Source organism: Galeopterus variegatus, unplaced genomic scaffold, assembly GCF_000696425.1.
Source record: "Galeopterus variegatus unplaced genomic scaffold, G_variegatus-3.0.2 Scaffold7056, whole genome shotgun sequence".
Classification (NCBI taxonomy): Eukaryota; Metazoa; Chordata; class Mammalia; order Dermoptera; family Cynocephalidae; genus Galeopterus; species Galeopterus variegatus.
The window spans coordinates 85,350-105,494 of NW_007733167.1; the positions used below are offsets into that span (position 1 = coordinate 85,350).

The 20,145-nt window shown below is 40.8% G+C and overlaps 2 protein-coding genes across 2 annotated transcripts in view; both read left to right on the top strand.

Annotated features, from left to right (window-relative positions):
• The window catches only part of LOC103607033 (serine/threonine-protein kinase MARK2-like), a 13,939-nt gene extending 3,471 nt beyond the window's left edge, over positions 1 to 10,468 (top strand). The window contains 3 exon segments of the mRNA XM_008591582.1: positions 9,572 to 9,735; positions 9,826 to 9,944; positions 9,946 to 10,468. Coding sequence (XP_008589804.1) covers positions 9,572 to 9,735; positions 9,826 to 9,944; positions 9,946 to 10,468 — 806 coding nt within the window.
• Positions 10,469 to 16,743: 6,275 nt separating this feature from the next.
• The window catches only part of ACBD7 (acyl-CoA binding domain containing 7), a gene marked incomplete at its 3' end in the record, with an annotated part of 6,408 nt that continues 3,006 nt past the window's right edge, over positions 16,744 to 20,145 (top strand). Inside the window, exon 1 of the mRNA XM_008591581.1 lies at positions 16,744 to 16,755. Coding sequence (XP_008589803.1) covers positions 16,744 to 16,755 — 12 coding nt within the window. The remainder of the gene's footprint in view (positions 16,756 to 20,145) is intronic.

The window sequence follows — 20,145 nt, forward strand, 5'->3', positions numbered from 1 at the left end:
ATGATGTTAACTCCCTCCACCCCTAATCCCATGGGACAACATCCCTAGTTCTGGAGGCCTAGTTCTACAGGTGTTATGAGTGCTGGCTTATTCAGCATTAAGGAACCAACTCTAAACTTCAGCAAGCAGTTCTATACACTTACACAGAAGCCTGCAGCTGTACCCTAAGGTGGAGCTCATTGTGGGGGGAAAGGAATAAGGGGGAGGAAATGGTAAGCCCTAGTCTTAACTGAGACTAGGGAAATGGATGAGAAACACTCTTGTGAGGGTCTCCCACAAGATAGGGAAGCTCCAAGAGAAATTGATGGTTATTCAGCCAAGAGTTGGGTCAAACTGCAGTCAGACCTTCTCATGTGGCTATATGAAGACATTCAAAGTTGTCAGGGGCTTTGGCAGAGCTGTTCTATTAAAAAAAAGAAAATTTGAAAGACTTTAAATCATATGATCATAAGGCTAGTCTGGGATTCGCTTTCTTTTCTTTCTCTCTTTTTCTCTCTCTAATAGGTTGTTTTTTAGAGCAGTTTTAGGGCCACAGCAATTTTTTTTTTTTTGAGGCAAGAGTCCTAATATGATGTTAGGCTTTAGATTTTTCCATAGGTCCTAAATAACCAGTGCCAATGATGGAAATAAAATGTGTACATGACATAAAATGGGCTACAAGTATGTTCAAAATATGCCACAAAAAATTCTAGAATTATTTAAAGTATAGATATTTATATGAATTAAATTCCCACATAATTTTCTCTGAAGCAATATGAGCAGGATGGTTGAGAAGCATTTTTAAGATAGAAATATGTACATATGTGTATATATATCTATATCAGGTGAAAAAATATAAATAACACTCTACTTTGTTGTTCAACAATATTTATTGAGCATCTTAACATGTCACACAATGTGCTAGATGGCAGGTACATAAGAACGAAGAAACCATTTTTCCTTCCCTCCATTTCTTTTTTCAATAGGTACAATATTCATTGAACTCTGAATGTTAGGAATAAAGCAGTGAGCTGAACAAAATTCTTGTAGAGGAGACAGACAATAAACAAGAAAAGTAAAAAAAAAAATGTAGTATGTCAGATGATTACAAGTGCTATCAAAAAAAAAAAATAAAGCAGGGAAAGGAGGAAGGGGATGCTGGGATGGGGTGACAAAAGGCCTCACTGAGAGGTAACATTTGAGAAAAGACCTGGAGAAAGGGAAGCATTGAGCCAGGCAGACACCCAAGGAACAGTGTTCTGAGATAAAGGCCCAAAGACAGGAGGGTGCATGGCCTGTTAGAACAGCAGGGAGACCTAGTGGAGCAGGAGTCCTTTGAAGGAAGGTGAGAGGAAGAGGAGAGAAAAGGAAAGGAGAGGAGAGGTGGCTAGAGGATCGTAGACCACACTAAGGATGTTTCTTGTCCTGAAGGCTTCATGGAGGTGGTGCTATCTAGGCTGAGTCTTGAAAGAGGTGTTGGCCAGTTAAGAAGGTTGGGGAAGAGCATTCCAGAGAGTAGTGTGGCAGTTATAAACCTGGAGAAAAGGGAACTTAAAGTGGTGCAGTTACCTACAGGGGTAGAGTGTGCATGCCTGTGAGGAAAGAAAGCAGTGAGAGATGAGGTTGGAAAGGTCAACAGGACCTGCATTATGGTGGAGGACTACATATATTATTCAGACTATTCTAAGAAGGAGAGCTAAGTTAATATTTTAGATGTGAGCACAACCCTAGCTGCATAATTCCTATGGTTTGGGCCCCACCCCACAACTGTTAAATCAAAATCTCTGGTGGTGGGAATCAAGCATCAGATTTGGGTTTGTGACTTTCCTTCCAGGTGACTGACTCCACAGCCAGGGTTAATAAGTGTTCATCTTGAGAATTCTGCCCAAAGTGGTCTTAAGATTCAATGCAATCCACATCAAAATGCCAGTGGGTGGTATTCACAGAAATAGAAAAACCTATTCTAAAATTGATATGGGGTCTCAGGGGTCTCAAGTAGCTGCAACAGTTGTAAAGGAGGACTCACAGTTTCTGGTTTTAGAACTTATTACAAAGCTGTAGTAGCTAAAACAGTGTGATATTGGCATAAAGAAATATAGATCAAAGGAATAGAGAGGTCAGATATAAACCCTTGCATCTGTGGTTGATTAATTTACTACATGGGGGCCAAGACCATTCAATGAGAAAAGAATAGTTTTTTCAACAAATGATACAGAAAAAACTGAACATCTACATGCAAAAGAATTAAGTCACACTGTTACTTACACCTAATACATAAATAAACTTGAAATGAATCAAAGACCTAAACTTAAGAAGTAAAATTATAGAAGGAGCATGCCGAGGATCCTAGGCAGGAACTGAGGGCAGAATCCCCTGTCCAGAAGTAGCCAAGGAGCACACCAAAAACACTAGTTCTGTGTGGGTAGCACACCACAGCCATAGCTGCCACAAAAGCAGCTTGATGCCACAGCATTTGCCACAGCCACCATGCAGGCAGCCCACCACACACTCAACTAAATTGACACAAAGTCACGAGTGGAGAACAGAAAAAGAAGACGATGTCTCCTCAAAGCCCACTCCAGAGTAGTAGAAGAAGCAACTGCTCTACCAGATGACCAGACACAATGTGTCTGGAAATAGTACCAGATGACCTGACACAATGTGTCTGGAAATACAAAATACTAGACATACAAAAAAAAAAAAATGACACCACCAAAGGAATACAGTAATTCTCAAATAACACACCTTATAGAGCAGGAAACCCTTGAAATGACTAAAAAGGAATTCCAAGGAAAAAATCTTAAGGAAACTCACTGACACATGAGAAGATTCAGTTAAACAACATAATTAAATGACAAAAAAAATTACAGGATATAAAGGAGGAAATATACAAAGAGATTAATATCTTTAAAAGAATGTAGCAGAAACTCCTAGAATGAAAGATTCACTCAGTACTCATGGAACTGAATGATTCACTCAAAGAAATAAAAAACACAGCCAATAGCTTAAGCAGCGGGCTAGAACAAACAGAAGAAAAAAGTTCTGATCATGAAGGTAGTCTTTTCAAAACAATCCAGCTGTACAAAAAAGAAGGAAAACAATTTTTTTTAAAATGAAAATCTAAGAGAGCTAGCAGACAACCTTAGGCACACAAAAACTCGAAACATGGATGTTCCAGAAGAGGAGGAGAAAGGAAAAGGCCTGGAAAACATATTTTATGAAATAATAACAGGAAACTTCCCAGGTATAGGGAGAGATATGGATGTTCAGATACAGTAGGCTCAAAGATCCCCAAACAGATTCAACCCAAAAAGATCCTCTCCAAGACACCATATAGTTAAATGGGCAAAGCTCAAATACAAAGAATCTTAAAAGCAGCAAGAGAAAAGCATCAAGTCACCTGTAAGGGATCCCCTATCAGACTAACAAGAGACTTCGCAACAGAAATGCAACAGGTCAGAAGAAAATGGGATGATATATTCATCATACTAAAAGGGAAAAACTACCAGCCAAGAATACTATACCCAGCAAAGCTATCCTTCAGAAATGAGGGAGAAATAGTGTATTTTCCAGACAAAAACTGTGGGAGTTCACCACCACACAACCAGACCTGCAAGAAATCCTCAAGGGAGTCCTTCATCTGAAATCTGAAAAACAATAATCATTACCACAAATACACAAGAAAGAACGAAACCCACTGGTAGAACAAAAGTGCAAACAAGAAACAGAAACTAAATGTTATCACAACAAAAAAACCATAATGACAATGAAACAAAAACAAACTCAATCTCTTTGGAAGATGGTAAGGAAACAATTCATTTTTCTAAAACTAGTAAGTAAAAGAGAAGAGTCAAGGTTTTATCCTGTCTTTCCTATATGAGTTGTTCCTCAGGATAACCATAAATAGATGAGGAGGGAACATTTCTGTCTAGTGAAATATTCCAGCTAGTAAATAAAGAGAGAATAAAATAATTAGAATATATGGTATTTTGCAAACCTCTCTTGAAATAATGGATCTAGCAAATGATCATCAATGACTGCTAACATCACAGAGAGATGATCAAACATAATGGGCCTCTTGCAGTAAGAACATATACCCCTAAAGCCAAATCTAACCTGTGTGAGACCAAGCCTCAGGATCCATCAACCAATCATCAGGAAATGCAAGGGATGGTGGAACAGTTAAATGATACTACTGGGATGAGGCCAGCAAATCCAGACCTTGGGAAATTTTATGGTGTAAAGGGTAAAAAATCAGATAAAGGGGAACCTATAGTTTAAAAGAAACTTAAGGGACAGCTGACATAGCAATCAATGCAACAAGCAGAACTTGTTTGGATCCTGATGTAACAAATCAATTGTAAGAAAGAAAGGGGGAAGGGGAGAGAATTGGAGAAACTTAAACATGTTTAATGTTTGATTATATCAAAGAATTATTGATTTTTTAAATGTGATTATATACTGCAGTTATATCTTTTATAAAAGAGTTCTTTTCTTTTAGAGACACACACTGAAATATATAAAGATGGATGCTATGATACAGGGATTTACTCAAAATAATCCAGTGGGAAGGCAGAAAGTGAGTGGGAGATACAAATAAGATAAGATTAGCCATGAGTTGATGTTTGCTATAGCCAGATTTATTGTATAAGTATTAAATTTTTCATAGTAAAAAGTTAAAAAATAAAAATTAAATTTAAATTTAAAAAATGCTAGCTGCACAACAATAATTACTAGGGAGAGTTTAAAAAAGTAAAACTATAAAACTCTTAGAAGAAAACATAGGGGAAAATTTCATGACGTTAAATTTGGCAATGATAGATCAGATATGACACCAAAAGCACAGGCAACAAAAGAAAAAAATAGATTAATTAGATCTTCATCAAAATTAATACATTTTGTACATCAAAGTACACTACCAATAGAATGAAAAGACAAACCACAGAATGGGAGAAAAAATTTGCAAATCATATATCTGATACAGGATTAATATACAGAATATATATATATATATATATTATATAAATATATAAACTCCAAGTCAACAATAAAAAAAAATTCAAAAAATGAGTGAAGTACTTGAATAGACATTTCTCCAGAGAAGATATACAAATGACCAATAAACACATGCAAAGATGCTCAACATCCTTGGTCATAGGGAATGCAAATCAAATCCACAGTGAGATACCACTTCATATCCACTAGGATGGCTATTATTAAAAAGCAAATGAACAAACAAATATGGAAAGTAAGAAGTGTTGGTAGGAACATGGAGAAATTGGAACCATCCTAAATTGCTGGCAGGTTTGTAAAATTGTGCATCTGCTGTGGAAAACATGTTGGCAGTTACTCAAAAAACTGAACACAGGATTACCATTTGACCCAGCAATTCCACTCCTAGGTGTATACCCAAAAGAATTGAAAGCAAGGACTCAGCAGATACTTGTATGCCAACGTTCACAGCAGCATTAGACACAATAGCCAAAAGGTGGAAACAACTTAAGTGTCCATCAACAGATTAATGGATAAACAAAACATGATACATATCTACAAATGAAATATTACTCAGCCATAAAAATGAATGAAGTACTGATAAATGCTACAACATGGCTAAATCTTGAAAAACATTATGCTAAGTGGAAAAAGCCAGTGACAAAAGGACAAATACCGTATGATTACACTTATTTGAGGTACCTAGAAGGCAAATTTATAGAGACAAGGTAGAATAGAGGTTACCAAGGGCTAGGATGTATGGGTGGATGGGGAGTTATTGCTTAATGGTTACAGAGTTTCTGTTTGGGATGATTAAAAGTTTTGGAAATAGTGGTAATGGTTATGCAATATTGCAGTCATACTTAATGCCACTGGATTGTATACTTAAAATGGTTAAAATGGTAAATTTCACATTATGTATATTTTACCACCAGAAAGAAGTGCTCGTCTTTGGCTTCACACGTAGGCAATCCCTCATTAAACAAGAAGCCCTAGCCTAGAGCACAGTAACGACCCTACTGGCCTCAAAAAAGATGTAGAGCACTCAGCTGTTGTACAAAAACATGCTTTTTCTTCATAGTACAATTCACATTGAAAAAAAAAGATGCATGTATTTTCACCCAGTTTTAGAGATCAGGACCCTTTTGGTCTGCAGGTAACAAAGTATCCTACTAGAAGTGATATACTTGATGGTGGTTGTTTTCCGTCATTGAAGTCTGGAGGTTTTCCAGGACTGGCTCATTTGGCTACACGTATTTCATCCAAAACCCAAGGGCTTTCTATATTTCCCTTTTGCCATCCTCAGAATGTTGTCTTCTCAAGGCTACAATTTAGATGTCACAGCTCATTACATTCTACACAATCACATTGTGTAAGGCAGTAAGTTTTTCCAGCATTTCTTTCTTTTAATCAGAGAGAAAAATATTTCTAAGAAGCCCTAACATAGTTCCCTTTACAGCTCATTGGCCAGAAATGCTTACATGCCTACACCTAAACCAATCACTGGCAAAGGTAAGTGAGCAAACAAGACTGGTGTAGGCCAATTATGATTCTTCTCCTGGCAATGGACCCACCTTCGTTGAGCATATTAAGGCTCCATAACTGAACATAAGTGGAATTGTTGACAAACAAGAAGGGAGAAATGGCTGCAGTGAGGGAACCAATGATATCCCCAGTAGGGAGATATTTTGCTTGAGTTCAATCACAGAATATGTTAAGTGGACATTAATATGTAAATGCACACAATATTATAACCAAAAGAGCAGAGTAGAAACAAAATTATAAGCCCTATGTACTTTAATTCAGCTTTGGCTAGACATTACAATTAAAACCAAAGTCTACAAATTCCATACATTTAATGAAGAACACTAAATAAATAGGAGATTATTGACAGTAGTGCTTGAGAAGATAAAGCCCTGAGCTAGACATTATGTTTTGTCAGGTTGGGTAAAAGCTAGAAGATGCCTATAAACTTTTACTCTGAAGGTTCTAAAAATATAAATATTAAGCCAAGTTGAGTTAACAGTGCCCTCTGGCAGATATATACTTGTATTAATTTGTTTCTGTTGCTTTTAACAGAATACTTGACACTGGGTAATTTATAAAGAAATGATATACATTTCTTACAGTTTAGAGGCTAGGAAGTCCATGGCCCAAGGGCTACATCTGGTGAGGACCTTCTACTTGGTGGGAACTCTACAGAGTCCCATGGTGACCAAGGTATCACATGGCAAGAATGGACTGAGAAAGGGTGAGCTAACTTTCTACTCGCTCTCCTTATAAACCCATCATAACCATGCCCATGACCACCCATTAAACCATCAATAGATTAATCCATTCATGAGGGTACAGTCCTCACAATGTAATTACTTTTTAAAGGCCCCACCTTTAATACCACAATTGGGTTTCCCACCCTCTTAACACTGTTACAGTGAGGGTCAAGTTTCCCATACATGAGCTTTTGGCAGACACACTTAACTCATAGCAATACTTTTACAGAAACTTGTTATAATGAAATTGTCCTGGCTGGTTTTGTTGCAAGGAGTCCCCTTCAGACATCCTAATTTTGAAATTATGTGAAATATAATCCATCGTCTCTAGGCTATCCTTATTCATTTGTTATGGGAAATAGTAATACAAGTATTAGTCATTTGTGTTTGATTCAAAGTTATATTTATTAGAATGTGTTTGTTGTAGAAAATTATTTATTCATCTAAAGTAATATAATTTATTAATTATATTACATATAATCACCAGCACTGTAATCATTAATTCCACATCATGCCATTCCTGATTTTATAACTTTACTAATGTATAAGTGATTTGACATCATTGTTTAGTCAGAAATTAGTAAGACTCCTGTTTTGGAATTCTCCCTTCAGACCCATCTGTAATTAATCTGGTAACACTAACAGATCCATTTATTGTAAACAACACAAGTATGACTTTTTTCTCTGACATCGATTACCATTCTTCATACTTGTGAATATTTATCACTGACAGATGTTTAGAACAATCACACCATAAACAAATTCGACCAATCACACAAAACCAGAACTGGATAACCATATCATTGTAGTTAATATACTAATCTTTATAATAAAATCAAACACACAATGCCAAACATAAAAGTAAACAAAAGCAAATACTAACATTTTAAGCCACTTGGATTTATGGGAAAAGCTGGTATCTTTGATTAGTGACAAGTAAAATAATATGGTAAAATCGCAGAAATTTTACAAAGCAGGAAAGAATATAACGGGGGCAGAAATTTTAATCTATATTTGAAATTAAAAAGTCTGACCTAGGAAAACTGCAGTTTGCTTCTTTTATAGCTTTTTTTTAAAAAAAGCATAGGTATTATGAGCTCTTTAAAAGCCACAAATTATTACGGTTTTTCAAACTAGAAATGAAAAAGCCATAGAAGCATTATACAGGTTTTCATTTCAAATAAAGGTTAATATTGAGAGCTGTAACCCATATAAACAAAAAAGTCTATGGAGTCCTCAACGGTTTGTTTAAAAGTGTAAATTTAAAATTTAAAAGAGCATTTTAGAGTCCAGAAAGTGAGGAAATCACTGTGGATTATCTCGTTTTGATAGGTCCATGTCTTGCTGTGGCCTCGTAAAGAGCCACTGTTCTGAAATTTCAAGCCTCTGTTTTAAGCACCCGGCTGGGCCTAGCCTTTGATTCTTCTAGCTCATCAAGCTGGTTTTCAGTGACCTGAGAAAATAACCAAAGTTTCCTTCATAGCATTGTGGTTTTTCTGTCTATTTTGTTTGCTGTCAATTTTTACCTTTTTTCTCATTTTTTTTACTATCCTTTTTTTTCTTATTTTTCATTTTATTTATTCTATTCTTAATCTCATTTTTTTCATTTTAAACTTCTTTTTTTCTCCTTTCTCTTATTTAGTTCATTAGTATTTGCTTTTATTTATTTTTGTGTTTGTCTGGCACTGTGTTTTGATTTCATTATAAAGATCAGTTTGTCAGGTGGACTTTGGAAGTGATTTATTTTTTCTTTTCTGGCTTGTGGCTGGTATAGGGATCGAACCCTGAACCTTGGTGTTATCAGAACCACACTCTAACCAGCTGAGCTAATCGGCCAGCCTGGAAGTGATTTTCTTTTTTTTCTTTTTTTTTTTTTTTTGTCTTTTGTCTTTTTTCCGTGTCCGGCAACGGATCGCAACCCTCAGTGTTGCCCCCGTACTGGACCGGGGACCGGCAACGGGATCGCAAGCCTCGGTGTTGCTCCCACGCCTCGCTCAACCAGTGAGCGGGAACCAGTCTATACATGGGATCCTTTTCTTATCCACAATCCAGGGCTCTTCACTGGGAACACTTGCTTTCACCCACAATGCCATTATCTAATTGAAAACATGGGATCCGAACCCTCGGACGGGAGCGCCGCCGTGCTTCCCAAGCGGCGCACTATCCAGTGCGCCACCGGGCCGGCCCCTGGAAGTGATTTTCTTTTGAAGTGATTTGAATCAAGTTCCTCACCAGCTTTCCCAATTTTAAATTGACCTGGGGACACCTTGACTTCAAGCCCAGCAGAAAATACAACTTGCTGCAAGGCCTCTCAGCCATTTCCTCCACAGAGGAGACTCATATCAGCCACCACCAGTTCCTCAAGGCCATCGCCAAGTGTGACTCAACCAAGCTGAAGTTGGCCCGGCACATCCTGACTGCAAAAAAGGTAGCCAAAGAGATCATTAATAAGACTCAGCAGACCTCTTCCAACCTCGAGAGACAACTCCACAGAGTAAGAATCTTGAAGGTCTTGAATCATCCAAACATATGTTTGAAGTGATAGAGATCAAGGCAACACCTGTCTTTCCACGGAATACCGTAGTGGAAGAGAGGTATGGAGTACCTAGTGGCTCATGGAAGTGTGCAAGAAACAGAAGCCTGGGGTAAATTCTACCAGGTAGTGTCTGTGGAATCCTGCCACCAGAAGTGTACTGTTCACAGCGTTAGAGGCCAAAAACCTGCTCTTGGATTATGACATGAGCATCAGGTTTGAAGACTCTGGCTTCAGCAACAAATTCAACTTTGGCAACAGGCTGGACACCTTCTGGGGCAGTCCCCCTTATGCTGCCCTGGAACTCTTCCAGGGCGAAAAGTGAGATGGACCCATGTTGGATGGCAGACATCTGAGACTCATGCTGTATACACTGGTCAGCAGAACCCTGACTTTTCATGGACAGAACTTTGAGGAGCTGCAGATGGATACTCAGTGGAATATACCATATTCTCTTCTACATGTCCATAGACTGCTCAAGAAATTTCTCATTGTTAACCCCAGCAAGAGAGGCACTTTACAGCCCTCCACGAAGGGTCCAGGGGTGCATGTGGGTCATGAGGATGACATCATCGCCCTGGAGCCCCAGGCTTCAGCTGATCAGACCAACTGCAGCACACCTTCCTCTTGTCACAAAGTGCAGCAGAGCATCCTACCAACCCCCAGTGGTGGAACTGGCTATTCCCACCTCTAATTCCTGTTCTGAGAATACTCAGAGGAGCAGTGCAGAAAGTGAGTCACCTAAGGAGGACCAGGAGTCAAGGTGTAAGGGCAGGAATAAAGCCAGGTGCCTGCCAGGCCCCTATCTGGCCTGCAGAGGAAGGAGACGACCTTGAGGAGCAGTGCAGAAAGTGAGTCACCTAAGGAGGACCAGGAGTCAAGGTGTAAGGGCAGGAGTAAAGCCAGGTGCCTGCCAGGCCCCTATCTGGCCTGCAGAGGAAGGAGACGACCTTACCTCCACTAACTGGGACCCCTCCACCAGCATATGTCAATGCAGGAATTCCCACTTTTGGAGCCAGCTAGCCTTAACCAGGCCACAAGCAGAAGGGGAAAGACAGCCTAACTGGGCCTCCATGACCTTTGCCTCCCCCCCACCCCCTAGTCTCCCCAGCAATACCCACCTTCAGCAGGAATCCAAGTTTGCCTTGGGGCTGCACCCCATGCAGGGAACCTGTGAGGTGCCCCAGCCCAGCACAACCCCCAAGCATGTCCCTGCAGCCTCCTCTTCTGCCCACACATCAGCAAAGTGGTGAGGCCTCAGAAGGAACCAGTTTCTCTCCAGGTGTGTCCAAAGGAAACTCCCACCCACCTGGGCACCTGCAACTGGTGTGCAGCCAGCAGAATTTGCCCAATTGTGTGACCCCACTCTCTTCCTCTGACAACAATCAAGGTCAGCGTGGAGCCATTGAGAGCTTCTGCAGGTTCAGGTTCAAGCTCACATGGAGACATCTGTGTTACAGGTTTGCCAGAAGGAACCTGAATGTGCCTGAAAAGAAAAGATTGAGGGAAGACATTCAAACCTTATGTAGTGGGCAGCAGAGGTAGTGACAAAAAAAAAAAAAAAATGTGGGGAGGCCAAGCCATGCTCATTACACTTGACATGGAATATGAAGACCATGAGCTTTATGGAGATCAAGGAAAAGGTAGAGGAGACTGGCCAGTGTGAGCTGAGCAAGAAAAGCACGCTGCTGTGCATGCAGGGCAGGCACCCTGGGCCCAGCAGAATCCATGCAAGGGAGAACGGAGGTATCTAAAGGATGGCTGCTCAATGGAGTTCCATTTAAGTGGGTAGCTGCCTTCAAAAGCAACACCTTCAAAATAACCATAGCTTCACCTTTCAAAAGCTGCCAGGAGCCTCCAGGGAGACATGAGGGCCGGCTGCTGTGCCCCCACCTAGACAAAACTACAGAGACCTACTGAGTATCTCCAGATGTGTGCAGTGCTTTTACCATTGGTTTTTCCAAGCTTGTTGGGGAGGGGAGGTGCTTTTTCTAGATGGCAGTTTGGTAACATGTCAGAACCTTTAAAAGTTTCTTCTCGGGCAATCTCATATGTGACTGCTGTGGTCTGAATGTTTGTCTCCTCCAAAGCTAATGTGGAAGCTTGATCCCAATGTTGCAGTCTTGAAAGGTGGGGCCTTTAGGAGGTGATTGTATCATGACAGCTATGACCTCATGAGTGTATTAATCCATTAACGGGTTAATGGATTATCATGGATGTGGACTGGTGGCTTTATAAGGAGAGCACATGAAAATGTTCTCGCTCAGCCCTCACTATGTGATGCCCTGCATTGCCAGGGGGCTCTGTAGGGACCTCCCACCAAGAAGAAGGCCCTCACCACATGCTCCCCCTTGACTTAGACTTCCCAGCCTCTGAAACTGTAAGAAATAAATTTCATTTTCCTATAAATTACCTGGTTTCAAGTATTCTGTTATAAGCAACAGAAAACTGACTAATACAGTGATTTTTACTGACTGTGTCAGTAGCCCTAGAGCCACTTCTGATGCCAAAAAGTAATTTGGAGTTTATCACAACAGAGCCAGGATGGCACTGAAATGTGAACCCAAGGGCGAGTGCACAATGCTGTTTGTATTTCAGGGTGCATATCCTGGCTGCAGGTTGTAATACAGGGGGGCACTTGGCTCCTGGCTGAGGCTCCCCAAAATCTTGTTACTGAACCCAGGTCCATCTGTCTGCCTCCAAACAAAAAGCAAACAACCCAAAAGTCAAATGTTGGTGACAATGGAAGTCAGTTTTATTCAGAAATACTGGTGACCTGAAAAGAGATGTTAGGCTGACCCATCTCTCTGGAAAACCTGGAAGAGAAGGGCCAGACTAAAACCATCTCCAAGACTCAGATTTACTGAGGGGTTTTTATGGAGGGGGATGAGGGAATGGAACATGGAAAATAAAGAGCAGGAGGAAGGGGGACGTGAGCTGTGGGGGTTCTGTGCAAGGAGCCATGTGCAAGTTCTTGCCAAAATTCCATCTGGTTTCTGCTCCCATCCTTGCTCTTATCTCAGGGTCCTGATCCAGGGTGGAATCAGCATAGCTTTATGGATGTCTTCCTTGGTTTCTCAGGGCTTGGATAGTATGTGCCTCGTGGCAAGTCTGCAGCTCCAGGCTGAGTGGAAACCAACTTTACATTCATGCAAATATTGTCATCTTGCCTCATACCAAGGTTCAAAATATCAAATAACTGTGGGAAAAGAGGGAACTCAGAGAAATGCATGCTAAGAAATAAACTATGTCTTTTTAAAATCCTTTAGAGCCCAGGTAGTTTTAGGTCCCAACATGGCTTCAGTCCTGCTCACTCCAACAGCTTGAGAGTGGATGGGATAGGCAGCTAAGCTTCCTGTGTGCTTTGAAAGTGAGCTTTAACCTCAGGGATTGGAACGGAGGGAGGCAGTAAGAGGAAAATCAGCCCAAATATCATTGGCTGCTATGGGACCTTTTCTCCTGTACTTTTCTCCATTCTGCAAAACCTGTTTCGGAATACAGAACCTGCAGGGTGCATTCCCAACTTGTTCTATGTGCTAGCATAATTATGGCACTAAAGAATCATAATGAACAGTCCAATAAAGGGAAGTTATAAACTAACCTCATTCATAAACAAGGATGCAAAAAAAAAAAAATCCAAAATATAGCAAACAATCCAGTAATGTATATTTGAAAAGACATTTTCTCAAAATTAAGTTGGCATGAATCGGGAACGCAAGGTTTGTTTAACAATTGAATATCAATTACTGGAAGCCACCCCTATAAAAGACCAAAGGAGAAACATATATGATCATCCTAACGGAGACATAAAAAATCTTTTGGTGAAATTCAATATCCATCCATATTAATAATTCTTACTAAATTACAAGTAGGAAGGAACTTCTTTGACATAGTAAATACATATATGTGTGTGTGTGTGTATATATATATGTTTACACACACACAACAAAATCTAACCACTGCAGTAAACATCACATTTAATGGTGAAACACTGAAAGTGCTACATGCATATATATATATATATATATATATATATGTTTACACACACACAACAAAATCTAACCACTGCAGTAAACATCACATTTAATGGTGAAACACTGAAAGTGCTACATGTAAGGAATAAGATAAGGGTGCCCACTATTTCTACTCCTTTTCCTTGGCTAGTCCCAGCTAGTGTAGCAAGGCAAGGAAAAGAAAAAAAATTGTGAGGACTGGGAAGGAAGAAATGAAACTGTCTAGGACTGGCCGGTTAGCTCAGTTGGTTAGTGTGCGGTATTATAACACTAAGGTCAAGGATTCAGATCCTCATGCTGGCCAGCTGCCAAAAAAAAAAAAAAAGAAAAGAAAGTGACTTTATTCATAGACTATATGTTTGCTATAGAGAAAAGCAGAAATAATTAACGAAAATAATTAAAGTTAAAAAGATTTATTAAGTCTGCTGGATAAAGAGTCAATATACAAAAGTCAATTTCTTTTCTGTACTCCAGTAACAGATAAATAATGAAAAAATTGTACGACTCCATCTACATCAACAATTACAATGTTACTTAGAAATAAATGTACAAGAAATGTGCAAGACCTTCAATGGGGAAAAGAAGAAAACTTTATCTGAAAACATTAAATAAAACAACTATTGAAAAAGATATATGATATTCATGAATAGTAGAACTCTGTCATAAAGATATCAACCCTTTACCACCACCCAACTGACACAGAGTTTCAATGCAATTCCAAGAAAAATTCAACATTTTTTTTTGCGTATGAAACTTGACCCATGGATGCTAAAGTTTATATGGAAGAGCAAAATGCCAGAAACAGCCCTTCCTGAAAAAAAAAAAAAATGGGGAGAATTTAATGACTGAGACAGTTTGTATAGTATTGGTGGAGTGATAAACAAATAGGGAGTCCAAAAAATTCTTCTATAATTGCTCCTTGTGTTCTTTCTTAAACCCACTCTAATCAGGCTTTACCATCCACCTCCACCACTGCATTAAAATTTCTCTTAATGTTATCAGTACCTAGATCCAATTATTAATTCTCAGTCCTTGTCTTGTTTGACAAGGTATGACTTGGTATGCTTTTTGACTTGGTTTCTGGGATACCACATATTTTACATATTAGATGTGTTTGTTATCTGTCATCCCTTGTTGACTGACATTTCTCAAGAACCTAGAACAGTGCCTAGCTCATACTGGGTACTCAATCAATATTTGAATGAATGAATGAATGAGTGAATGTGGAGTATAGGACGAGATGGAATTGGGAGGGTCGCAAGAAGCTTTAAGGCTTAATGTAATAGTTCTTTTCTTAAACTGATGGTTCATAAATATGCCATTTAAAAAAAATGTATATATATGTAAGTGTATTGGTTTATCATCAATATTTAATAAAATAGTAAAAAATCAAACTCCATTGTCTATCCAAATCAACTCACTCCCTAAGACCTCCTGACCTGTGAGTTTTCACTGTACCTGGTAGATTATTACAGTGGTGGAGGACACCCATCAAATATTCCATTGGGTCTTCTTCCTTCTTGCTCCTTGAGACAAGACACCCATGGCTCTGTCAGTCTGAAAGGGGAGGAGGGGGCAACTCAAGAGAAGAAAATGCGTGGAAAAGAGGTCTTAAAAGAACATTGTAGACTTAGAGAATAAAACAGAGCACAGGGTACTTTCCCTCCCCTCTTTTGGTTTCTTACAATGACTGTAATATCAAAAGGTCTCAGCTGAAGATACAGACTGATATTGGAGCTCAGTGCAGTGTGTCTGTCCCTGCTCAAACTCACATAGACAGGGCTCTCCCCAGCAGCCATGGCTGGGCTAACAGAGGGAGCATTCACTGTTCTGAAGCTGCCATTTGCCATTCACAGACCCCCGTCCCTTACCCCTACCTTCCCTCCAGCCCCCCATTCCCCATGGTCCAGGACTTTAACAAAAACCAGAAAACTGCTCAGTACGTTTTCCTCACTTTTACCTTTTGTCCTTTACTTGGAAATTTATTGATTTCACCACGAAAATATTTTCGAGGAGAAAAAACACGCAAGAGAATTACATTAATAAGTAGCAAGTATTTTCAAAAAGTGGTTTTATGTGAAAACAAACTTTTGGGGTCTTTCTTCCCCATCACTGGTCTCATTGCTACACGTTCAAATTCAGCCAATTCGAGGAGAAAAAACACGCAAGAGAATTACATTAATAAGTAGCAAGTATTTTCAAAAAGTGATTTTATGTGAAAACAAACTTTTGGGGTCTTTCTTCTCCATCACCGGTCTCATTGCTACACGTTCAAATTCAGCCACTGTTAACACTGATTTTCTCTTCTCCCAGTCACCGTTCTCCACGAATACTGCTATTTAAACGAAGAATTGGAAATTTAACGCTCAAATGACGGGAGAATCTGGTTCCAGTTCTTTGGAAATGTAATACGATGCGATTCACAGCCCCAGTCTGTGTGTCTACAGCCTTGGAGTGACCCCGGCTTTGCTCCCCCGAGAACTGGGTCAAACTGAACAGGCGCGCAGCCTTGTGCCTTTAACAGGATTAAAAACAAGTTAGGGTGATTGCAGCACGTGTTCAGAATTTAGGTGTTTTTGCTTCATAAAGAGGAGAAAAGACGCAAACCACAGCCCTCTTTCATCCAAGATGAGCAGCGCCTGCAGATGCTGGGGGAGACGTGGGAGACGTGAACGCCGGCTCCTGTCCGGGTTTCTAGGAGTTTTGAAGAGCAGAGAGACAGAAGGAGGGAATGCTAAGTGAGGTCTGTGCCCTGGGGAGAACTCTCTGGGTTTCCTGCAAACAACTTCTTGACAAAGAATGGAAGAGCGAGCCAAGAAACTCATTTAAACTCCCTTCCCTTCGCCTTCCAGTTGCAGAGCCCGGGGCAGCGGGGAACCGCAGTCGCCCCGCCCTCCCGCGCCCNTGAGCTCGTTGCGAGCTGCTGCCGCGCACCCGCTGCACGACCTCCCGCATCATGTCCCTGCAGGTAAGCCCCGGGGTGCGGAGGCCGCGCGGGAGGGTGATTCCCAGAGGGCAGCGCTCGAGCGGGATGTGGGACAGGCGTGAGGTCCCCCGGGAGCGCTCGGCGGCGACCCTGCGGACACTCCTCACCCTTGCTGAGCGCACCGTTATTGCAGTGTAGACCGCACGGTGCAGCTTGTTGACGAGCAGCCGGGGCTCCCCCAGGGTAATCCTTCTGGGCCCTGAAAAGTAGGCACAAGCCCCGGGGAGCACAAGGCGGGCCCTCCCCCGCCCCTCTCTTTTATTTTCTTTTGATTTCTTTTCTTTCCATTTGGAAAGGGAGGAGAGATCGGCTGGGGTCTCACCACGCACCTCCTTGTTCGATGGGACCTCCAGGGATTATCGTAGGCAAGTGTTTTTCTGAACAGCTGACATCTATGAAGCTCCGATTTTAAAATACTGTTTTACTAATATGTGAAAAAAATATGTTAACATATCTGTTAAGGGTGGAAAACTTTGGGAAAGAGGACAAATATAAAGTAAATAAAAATCATCAGTAATTCCTTCATCCAGGTGCTAACCACTGCTAACATGATGGTTACTGCCTAGTACAGTACGTCTTTTTCCACGTGTAGAGGTGCATGTGAATATCTGTGCACATACATGTGTGTATCTACACACACACACACACCCCTATAATGTTATTGTGTATATACAGTTTTGTTCCTGCACTTAACACTGTATTATGAGCCTTTTCTCATCATTAAATATTTTTGTAAAATATAATTTTTTAAATGCATAAAATTTCCTAAAATGAACATGGCTCATCTTCAGGCAAGATGTTATCATAGGTAATGGCACATACTCCAGAGTCAGCTGGGTTCAAATCCATGTCTCAGCCCTTCTTAGCCTGTGACGTAGTTACTTAACCTCTCTGCGCCTCAGTTTCCTCCTCTAAAAATGGAAGAGAGATACTGATAAGTGAGCCAGATGTATAAAACATTTAAAACAGTGTCTGGCATGTGGTAGGGTGTCCAGTAAAAATAAGCATGTCACTGATCATTTACATATTCTTCTCTTATGTGTGACTTCCATGATTCATATGGAGATTTTTCCCCAAATAATCAAGACTTTCCTCAAATGAAAAGATCTGAAAGTTTCCTTGTTAGCTTAGTACTTTGGATTTTGTTGTTGTTTGCTTTAAAAATATTTTCAGTGAGGTTTTAAAAGTTGGGAACATCACAGGAAAGCAGTATGCTAAGAAATATTAACATTAACCATCATGATGTTATCTACTAACAGTCCATTTGAATGTTATAAATATTGAAGGAAAATAACTTTTCAAAAGACAACAACCAATAGCTGGGTGATATATTTAAACCTCTTTCTTCTTCATAATTTAATTGGCATGTGCAGGCATTATACTGATACTTCTGTTCTGCTGAGATGCTTCGGATAGCTCACTTAGTGGAAAGAGAGATGAGAGGCAGATGGTACAGGGTCCCCAGTCTCCTATTTCTTTATACTAAAATAAGTAATACTGATAGACTCTCATGGAAGTGGCAAAACAAATGGAATTTCCATTTTAGCTATAACCTCTCGATTTTATTTCAAAATTACAGTATCTTTACTTCCTCACTCCCTTGGGTTGACTGTCCCCCCAAAACTTAATTCCCACAGTAACTGTTGAGGGTGGGAGATCCTATTATGGTAAATGAAAGGTGGGGCCTTGAAGACGTGATTAGATTGTAGGACTGTGCAGTAGTGAATGGATTAGTAATGGTGGTCCTGGGTGTGGTTTTGGGAGCTTTAAAAAGGAGAGTGCGTGAGGAACTCTCTGCTCTACCATTTTCACAATGTGATACTCTGCCATCACTGTCACCACCACCAAGACCTTCACCTAGTTGTGTTTTTTGGACTTTAGACTTCCCAGCCTCAGAAACTGTAAGCAATAAATTTTGTTTTCTTGTAAATTACCCAGTTCCAGGTATTTTGTTATAAGCAACAGAAATGGACTAAAACACTCACCAAAGCTTTTAGGAGAGCTGATGGTCATCTTAACCGGACACATTTCTTTCCTGGGTGAAGTTAAATAGCAGACTGCTCCTTCAAAAATATGCACCCCTTTGAGTCTAGGGGATTGATGAGTTTACAACTGGCAAATAAATACCTCCCCCTGTACACATTTGTGTGACCTAAGAACCATGTAGTTTCTTGTGTGTGAGAATTTTGATCTTCCTAATTTAGTTCTTCAGCGGGAGAGAATTGCCCCAAAAGGCCGTGTCAATCCTCTGTGTGGGGTGACTGTGTTCTTTGGCTGCAGAAAGAAAAGTTAGATCAGGTGAGAGTCACCCTCAGAGGCTGTCTTCAGCTGGGGTGAAATGTGAAAGGAAATTTACACCGAGGCCTGAGTGGTCAGTATGGAAGTCACGATGTACCCATTGTGAGTGTCAGTAGCAACCTTGGTGTCCCTGCTACACTAATGGTGGGGTCAGGGGACCTTGTGGCAGAAGCATGAGCAGGAGGGTATCCAGGGAGACGCCTCAGTAGCCCTAAGACAGATCGTTTCGCAGCGTCTCGAGCACAGGAGAGGGGAGATCACCTCAAACACTCAACCAGGATGCAGGGAACCCAGCTCCAAGAGGATCAGCTTAGCAGAGGCCAGAATTCCTCACTGAAGCAGTGAGCCCAGTTCCACAGCATACAGGAACATTCTGAAACTGGGATTTTCTTTGCCCAGATGCTTTGGAATTCAATGTGAACAGCTTTACATTTAAAGCTGTGTCTCGCCTATAATAACTTTCTGGCCTCCTAATATCCACTCACTTTGTGAATCCACCCAACAAGCATGTACTTTGTGAGTCGGACCACGCTGGTGCCACCTGCCAGCACTCTGTAAGGCACGACTGTTGCTCCCAAGCTGAATATTTATGCCTTGTTTTATATCACGGAGGTGTGGGCAAACTAGCAAATCCAATCCCACCAGCCTTTATGTTGAGCCTAGTAAATTCTGTCCTCACTACCTGGAGCAGCTTTCCCTGCCTCTGTCCACCCAACAAACGTTGATGCCTACGGCTGAGTGCAAGCACTATCCCCATCTCATCTGGGAGGCGTCTTTCAGGCCTTTCCCCTCTTAGCTGCCTCCTCGAGGCGTCTTTCAGGCCTTTCCCCTCTTAGCTGCCTCCTCTATGTTCCCAGAGCAATGGCTGCTTCTCCTCTACAGCAGGTCTCACGGGGTCACTGTTGAGCTACTCCTCTCCCACTGTACTCAGCTCCATCAGGCGGGCTGCCCTGTGCATCCCTGCCTGCCTAGCAAAGGCCTGGCCCGTCATAAGTGTTCAGTACTTTTGTTAGTTACTGTAGAATGCTGCCTGCAATGAGCTCTGGGAGGGCAGGCTCCACAGAAGCAAATCGA